This window comes from Ipomoea triloba, chromosome 2 (genome assembly GCF_003576645.1).
Source record: "Ipomoea triloba cultivar NCNSP0323 chromosome 2, ASM357664v1".
NCBI classification, from domain to species: Eukaryota; Viridiplantae; Streptophyta; class Magnoliopsida; order Solanales; family Convolvulaceae; genus Ipomoea; species Ipomoea triloba.
In genome coordinates, this window is record NC_044917.1 from 9,608,068 (window position 1) to 9,617,018 (window position 8,951).

General features: G+C 35.2%; 1 protein-coding gene across 1 annotated transcript; it reads right to left on the reverse strand.

Annotated features, from left to right (window-relative positions):
* Positions 1–975: 975 nt before the first annotated feature.
* On the reverse strand, positions 976–6,589 carry LOC116005966. Its single transcript, XM_031246202.1, has 6 exons — positions 6,231–6,589; positions 5,960–6,073; positions 4,827–4,907; positions 3,360–3,532; positions 3,033–3,129; positions 976–1,357 (listed from the first exon to the last, which is right to left on the reverse strand). Exons 1-6 carry the CDS (start codon positions 6,528–6,530, stop codon positions 1,223–1,225), a joined length of 900 nt encoding a protein of 299 aa, XP_031102062.1. The 5' UTR covers positions 6,531–6,589; the 3' UTR covers positions 976–1,222.
* Between the last annotated feature and the right edge of the window lie 2,362 nt (positions 6,590–8,951).

Here is an 8,951-nt window from a genome sequence, read left to right on the forward strand (position 1 = left end):
AAGGGGGAGAAGATTATTACGAGGTATTGGAAAACCAAAGCGAGGGGCCAACACTTGGGAATAGCAATAGCTCTCTTCTAGATGACTACATCAAAAACCTCAATTAATGAGATTCGTCTTCCTAAGTTGATGCATCCATGAATATAATGGTGATATTCTTCTGAGGGGACTGAAATTTTATTTCGAGATATATACTTGTTGATAACTTGCTAATTATATTATTCTCCAGTTCTTATGATTTTTTTTTTTTTTGTGGATGGTTCATTTCATTAACAAATGAGAGAAAGATGTGCTCTTGAAATCCTATTTCAACAAACCCGTTGATATGTCTTGGCCCCTAACGTGCATTCATCGTGCATTCGCCGGACAAAAGCCTACGCCTTCAAGTTGCTCCAACTTCTGGAAGGAGGAAGGGGTGAAGATTACTGCGAGCTACTGGGAGACCAAAGCGAGGGGGCAACACTTGGGAATAGCAGCTCTCTTCTGGATGACTACATCAAAAACTCAGTTAATGAGATTCATCTTCTAACATTGATGCATCCATCATCCATGAATATATTAGGTGATATACTCTAGACCTTGTGGATATTAATTTTCACCCAACTGGGTCACCTTCTCTAGCAAAGGGAAAGGCAACCAAAAGCCTTCTCCTTCGCAAGAGAAGGCAACCCAACTGTTCGCCGGCAGCAACTTTGTTTTTTTTTAAGATAGATCAAACTCACGTCTAACTTGCTTTTGAGTTCGGTATTTCAAAAAGAAAAAAAAAATGACAAAAGCAAGTGAAACATGCGTTTCTAACCTCAAACACATGTCCCAAAGTATCTTTTCCTATTTTTGTGCACGTTTTTAAAACGTCCTACTTTTGTCCATTATTAAGAAAAGTGTCCACTTTTTCGAGATCGTGACTTTCCACCATTTGGTCAAAATTCTTAAACGCATAACAACGTAGTATCAGAAACTACTACTCTGCATGTGTAAGACTGAAGAACCTTCCAAAAACACACTTGATATATTTCTAGTTTACAAAACGTCTCGAATGGATTGCTTACTATATATTGTGACAAACAGAAAAATGGCTCCTGCCCAAACCATCTAAAGCTATTAAACAAATATGTTCCAACAAAAATATGAATATGATAGCATATTTACTAAATACCATTAGCTGTCACCTATACATGTAATAGATATTGTACATACCAAGGATACAACTTCCACTTCATCTTCACAATTTCCACAGTTCCTGATCTGAAAGATTGTCCGTGCCATCTCCAAATGTGGAGAGGGAAAAGGGGGCAATAGCCACATTGAATGTTCGAGAGCCTACCCTATCAATATGCTTCATCTCATAGTCACCCTCCTATACAGTTCAAATAAAATAAATAAATAAAGATCTACATGAATTATAGTAAGGCATTGAAATATTAGGCCATTTTTTGGAATAATTAATCATCACATTCCCAATTTCAAGTCATACCACAATACAACTTAAGCCATTTTTGTACCAAAAATCTTCAAGCCATCAATACTTTAACACTATAAGGGCATCTCCAGTGTGGGGAGAAAAGGACAAGAAAGGGTTGGAGGGAAGGGGAGTATTTTTCTCCGGAGAGATTGTTCTGTCCGGAGAAAAGGGGGTCAGGGCGCGTGGCGCATGCATCACTAGTGTGCCTGCATGCACCACTTTTGGTGGAGACAACTGTCCGACCATCAGTTAAAAAATATATATATATGGCCCAACGGCTTGACTGTTGAGGCTAAAAAAATTTAATTAAATTATATTTTGTAATTCAAAAATTATTTTATTTCTTTATTTTAATTTATTTTAATTTAAAATCAAAATTTGAAATTATATTATAAGTTTGAAATTAAAATTATAGTCAAGTTAACAAAGTCATATCATAGATGATATGGAGGAGTAGGATCCACAAAATGAAGAAAAAGGGGGAGAAGGATTAAAAAGAAAATAGGGGAAGAGATAAAATGGTGATGTGGAAGAGTTGGGCCCAGAAAATGGGAGAAGAGTTGTGGATGCCCTAAGTATTTGCATTGGCATGCTGAGAAGAAAGAGTCGAAAAGGGAGACGGAATATGCAATTATTACGTAGAAAATGTGAACAAATGAAAGTGCTAAAAGCTTCATATTTCTCAAGGGGATAAGAGACTAATTCAAAAAAAAAAAAAAAAAAAAAAAAAACTTAATTGGGTCAGTTACCAAACTCAAAAACACTTTAAATAGATGCCCAAACTCAAGCATAGTTGTAAAAATCGGCCTAGGCGCCCCTAAGCCTAGGGAATTTTCAAGCCTAAGCGCCTTTTAGTTGGCCGGCCGACTAGCCAGCTAACTAAGCGCCCAACTCGGCCGAGTCGACGCCCAACTTGGCCGAGTCAGCCGAGTTTTTTTTTCCATTCGATAAAGAAGATGAGAGTTAGGATTTATTTTATTTATTTTATTATTATTATTATTATTATTATTATTTTGCTTTGATAGCCTTGAAGTAAATGAAAGGCAAAAACAATGTTTTTTATTTATGTGCCTAGGCTCTACTTTTTATGCTTTAGTATTTATGCCTTAAGTGAAAGGCTGATAAATGAAAGGTCTTCTATGCTTTGGTATTGAAACTTTGAAGTAAATAAAAGGTCTTTTACGCTTTCGCATTGAAGCCTAAAGTAAATGAAAGGTCTTTTATCATTTGATATTAAATCCTAAAATAAATAAAAGGCAAAAAAATTATTTTTTATATACCTAGGCACCCCCGCTTAGGGGGCGACTAGGCGTTGCCCGATGAGCACCTAGTGCCTTTTACAACCTTGAACTCAAGAAAATAAAAAGTGCAGTTTTTCCACATTAACTACAAGTAGTTCAAAGCACCCTTATCCATATTTCTCAAATATAAGTTTCCTTATTTCCATTTCCCAAAACTTTCGGTCATCTATAATTCTATATAGTATATTAGTATATACCATGTAAAAGGAAAGGGGAAGAAAATAAAACATTCAATTATATGAAAGAACAGAATTGAGTTTTATTCATACCATTCTTCCACTCGAGGTGCCTAATGGACATGCAGATGAGTATTCAAAACCAGTATTAGGGAGTATAACTGGTTGTTCACCAATGACTCCAACTCCCCTGTCAAAAGGAACTGGTTAAATGCCCACAGTAACTGAAACAGTTATAATGCTATTAAAGATTGGACAACTTATAATTTATAAATAGCTTTAACTTTGAAATGAAATATTCACACACACACACACACACACACACAGAAACAAAAAACAAAAAAAAACAAAACAAAACAAAACAAAAAACGAAAAACAAAAACTGTTATGCCCATTATGTCAAAAGGCTTAATCACTTACCAAACATTCTCAGTTTTCCCATTTGCATCAGTGATGATCCAGTGCCTTCTGAGAAGTTGAACAATACGATCTGAATTGTTGGTAATTCTAATTCTATAAGCAAAAAGATATAGGCCTTTAGAAGGCTGACTTCGTGCTTCTATATATACACTTCTAACTTGAACCCTGATTCCCTAGACAAAAACATACCAAGTTGAAATTAGTATATAGAAGGATTTCATATGTGCCTTGGTTCAACCAAGGTGAACTTTGATTTTGAGGTCCACATGATTGGGAAAAAAAAACACTTGTAAACCCATAAAGGTGAGCACTTTCTGTGATTCCTATGCAGTAAATAAAATCCAGGAATTCGATATGCAACAAAAATAGATGTTGCTTTTCTCAAATGCTACATACCCTTCACTCATAGGATTTACAATAAATTTATAAAAGTAAAACATAGGGAACAAAAGAAGATGTTTAAACAATGTTGGGATCAGAAAACCAAGGGTAATTCTGTATTGAAACTCAAGGGGAACACACTTTTAAGTAAGGTGCAATGGCAATTCTGTATTGAGTTCAAATTGATAAAGAAAATAAAACACATAAATGAAAAGGACTTGGAAGCTTAAGTAAACCAGGATGTGTAATTTATTATGACTCTGTATTCTACGCACACTAGAATTCCTTCTTCCTCTCCCTGTATTATTGAGAATATAACATTTACCATTCCTATCATGACTGAGACTCTTTGTATCCTTATAAATACAAATCTTCTTGACTTCCTGTACTTTAAATACAATGGATTGATAATAATAAGATCATTCCCAGAACTATTGTTCTCATCTAATTTCTCAATAATCATTATATATTCATGCTATCTTGCAAAAGATTAGATGGTATAACCCAAGTGACTTCCTTTTTCAAAAATTAAAATAACTATTTCTTGAAAGTAATATTTGTTCACCGAGCACCATCCCATCAAAAGGGGAAAATTAGGCAACATTAAGCAAAAGTGGTCTTGTTTAGACAAAATTAGCATCTCAGACAATATGAAGTTCTTATTACAATCATAATAACAAAATAAAAATATATAATTAAAACCAAGATTACCATGAATAGAATAGGCAATAAACCCATTACAAGTATGCTAAAGACAGCGGTAAAATAAAAACAATTACTAAAAGAAGAAATTAATTTTTTACATCTTAAAATCCTAAATCGCCTTGTGGTTTAGACAATAGATTACTATAAAGTTGGTATAGAAGTTATGAATGAAAATTTAGATATAGATCTACACGGAAAATTGTGGCTGTTTGATGATTTGCAATATCCAATAGTGAGATAAAAGTGCAATTGCAAAAGGCAAAACCTCCAGTTTAAGAGTAAATTCAGTGGAGCAAGGTGGGGAATAAAATCAGGCTCATTAGTGGAAGTGAAGTAAAACCCATATCGTTCAAGGCAATAAGTATTGGAAGAAATTCATACCAGTGTTGTTGCATCACTGGTGCATTTCAAAAGAGAGTGTGGTGCAACTTTCTTTAGCTCATCACGATACCTTGCTGCATCCTAGAATGTAATGAAAGTGAAAAGGCAATTTAAAAATGGAAACTTAGGAGTTGCATAAGCATTAGAAGCAGAATAAACCTATCACTAAAAAATCCATCCTTATGTAAAAATTGTGCTAATATTGCACAAATTTTTTACAGTCTTTCCTACATATTTTAAACCATTAATGTGCCAGGAAAAAGCTGTTCATTGATTGAAGAGCATAGAAAGGGTGTTAGGATAATGTCGTAAGGTCCAATACCACTCATGACAGTATTCAAATTAGGATTGGTAAGTATGCTATTTATTATGCTTATTACACTAATTTTCTCTTAGTCCTGATTTTTTAAAATATAGAGTAGCTAGCTACCTAATGACTAATGTGTATATTTAAGTAACTAATTCCCATACATGTTTTAGAAAATAACTAATTCCGTAAGGTTTTCCTGGGAACTACTGAAGTAGTAAATTCCCTAACATATTTTTTAGAAGCTGTTAGGTTCTAACATGTTTTCAGAAGCAACTAGTTGCCTGACATATACTCATATAGTTTAGAAAGTATTACAAATGAATTGTGATACTATTACAAATGAATTAGTATGATTTCAGTAATGTTCCCATTATAGTATAAATAAATCTCATTTGTAAGCCTTTAGAGGCATCCCGGGTTATCTTTTCAGATCCTTCCTTGATGTCCCTCTGTATCCCCGGAACACTGCTTGCAATGTTGGGAAGAGCAAAAGAGGGTAGAGAGTTCATGACAATATAAGACACCTTGAGTTAGGCATTCTAGACTTGCAGATTAGTTCGGTTTGGATTGAGATTGCAGAGCAATATAACATAGGAGCAAATACAAGAACCCACAGAGTAGACCCAAACTCACAGTATGAGACAGAAATCCAATATAAGTCGGTTGTCTCATGGAAATCCAGTCACATGGCAAACACAAAACACTAGTAATTGGTAAGAAATGTTTGAAATATCTTGCATTACCCAATTAATACATTAATAAGACCAACACGGGAGACACCAAACATTCACACACGAACAGCAATTCAAGACAGCTAACATACCTCAAACCTCTCGTCATCAATGGCCTCCTTCAACCGTCTCTTAAGCCGCAAAACAGGCTCTTCATCCTCAAATAATTTCAGAGAATCACGAAGCCTTGCAGCCTCTTCATAATCCTAGAAATGTGTATAAAATCAAATATCTCGAGTAAGACTAAAAACTTGAATTATTTCCACAGTGATATAAAAAATGATTCAGCGAAATTCCAATCTACTAAGAAACTTGAATTAGTTACAGTTCTAAGTAGGTGCAGCATATAATATAGATTGTGACCTCAGATTTGGAGGCAACTTCCAGTTGCTGCTTCAACAAAGCATAGGTTTGGCTCCTCGAAAGGAACGAACTCTGATTCTGACTCTGAGTCGAACCCGCCGGAATCGGTGAATCGGAGGCGCCGCTATTACTTCCCTCAGAAGTACAGGCAACGACTCTACACCTCTTCAAATTATTATCCCTGCAATTCAACCATTGCTTCTTATCCACATCAGCGAGTCTTAGACCGAGTCGAGTCGACCCCGGCCGATTCTTCACCGCACTAAAATCGGCCACCACTTTGAAACTCAGAGAATGCATTGTCCCTCCGATGATTCTTTCCGGGAGAATTTTCGCCGGAGGATTTTGTAATTTGTATGTATTATTATTCTTTGCAGAGCTTTTAGTAGCTTATCCATTCTCACTTTCTCAACGCAGAAGCTCTATGAGTGAAATGACGATTGCGTACGCGGGAATGAATAGCGTTGGCGTATTACCTCTATGGGTACTAAGGGAAATTCAGGAAGTTGATGCCAATGGATGACCGAATTACACGTGTCGTGGTACGTTTGCATTGAATGTCAATTTTACCGCTATGTGTTTAAAAAAAAAAATCTGAAAAATGAGTTATTTTTTAAAAAATAAGTTTATTTTTAGTGTTTGGATGTATTTTGAAAAATTATTTTTGTGTGTTTGGTTATTTTTTTGAAATTGAGTATAATTGTATAATTATATATTTTTATTATTTTATTTAAAATATTAAAATATTTATAATAATATTAAAAATAATATTTTTAATTTAAAAAAATCCCACCCCTGATTTCCAACGGAAACTAGATCTGGTTTCCGCCAGACAAGAGCACTTTGGGTTCCCGCGAAAACGTTCGTCTTCTTCTTTGAAATAAAACGGGGGAAAATGACTTCTGCTCTACCATTTTGGGGTGATTTTCCCCGGTCAATGGAAATCATTTTTCGTTGACTGGGGTTTTTAAGTGTAGCCAAACACGGGAAGCCCGGAAAATGATTTCCGAAAATCATTTTCTGGGCTTCCAAACATAGCCTCAGAGAATATATTTGAGTTAATTTCGCTTTTGGTCCTATGATTATTGGGTCTTGTTAATTTCAATTCACGACTTTTAAAATTGTCAATTTAGTACATTGACTATTCAATTTTTATCAATTTTGGTCACTTTGGCCAAATTACAGGCCACAACTCACTGGAAAATATTAATATGTAAAATAATGAGGTAAAATTTTCAGATTTACCAGCACCTTCTTCAGAGACTAAAATACTCTCATTATTTTACCTATTATTTTTTCTTTTGGTGAGTTTTGACCGGCAATTTGGTCGAAGTAACAAAAATGGATAAAAATTGAATAGTTAAGGTACTAAATTGACAGTTTTGAAAGTCGTGAATTAAAATTAACAAGACCCCATTAATCATAGGACCAAAAGTGAAATTAAATCGAATATATTTTTTATATGTTTAAATTTAGTAATTAAAAAAAGTGATTTAATTAAAGGGGATATGAAGACTGTTCTTGATTGTATTGTTCCTAAGGTCACTACTCAGGCCAGTGCCATGTTATTACGACCGGTGAACACATATGAGGTTCATAAAGCCTTATTCTAGATGCACCCTAATAAATCTTCAGGGCCAGATGGGATGGGACTGGGATTTTTTCAACATTTTTTGGCACATTGTAGGAGGTGGGGTAGCAGCGTTCTGTAGAAATTTTGTTTAGACTAGTAGACTTCCCGTGAAAGCAAACAACACTTTCATTGTTCTGATTCCAAAAAAGGCAAAGCCTGAAACAATGATGGATATACGCCTGATAGCTTTGTGCAATGTATTGTATAAGATTGCATCCAAGGTCTGTGCTAATCAGCTAAAACTACATCTTGATGGTCTTATTTCTGGTGTACAAAATGCTTTTATACCTGGCTAGCTCATCAATGACAATATTATGCTGGCTTATGAAGTTCATCATTTCTTAAAGCGTAAGACTCAAGGAAGAGAGGGTATTGCAGCTCTGAAAGTAGATATGAGTAAAGCATATGATCTGGTCGAATGGCGTTTCTTGGAGGTTGTTTTGCTTAAGATGGGGCTTGATCGTACGTGGATGGATATTCTTTTTGAGATTGTCTCATCCGTGAAGTATCACATTCTACATTGAAAACGTCTACTTGGTCCCATTACTCCCCAGCGCAGGCTTCGCCAAGATGATCCATTATCGCCTTATTTATTCTTGTTTGTGGCAGAAGGGTTGAGTGCTATGATTGATAGACAAATGCGGTTAAGCAATCTGCATGGAATAACAATAGCCATAGGAACACCATCCATATCTCATTTGTTGTTTGCAGATGATTGCTTTCTGTTTTTTAGAGCCAATGCACAAGAGAGTGGGAATATGAAGTCAATTCTTGATTTGTATTCTACAGCTTCTGGACAGAAAATCAACTATGACAAATCTGCTATTTGTTTCAATTTTAATGTGAGTTTGTCGATTAGAGAGGAAGCGGTGCAAACTCTAGGAATAGGGAAGGAAACACTACAGGCCGTTATTTAGGCCTCCCATCACTGGTGGGTTGAAGAAAGAAAGAGATTCTTGGTTTTCTGAAAGACCGTATATTGACAAACAAGCCTGGCGGTTGATCAAGAATCCTAATTCTCTAGTAGCTCGAGTGTACAAGGCCCGTTATTTCCCAGGTTGTTCTTTTTTTTTTTTTTTTTTTTTTTT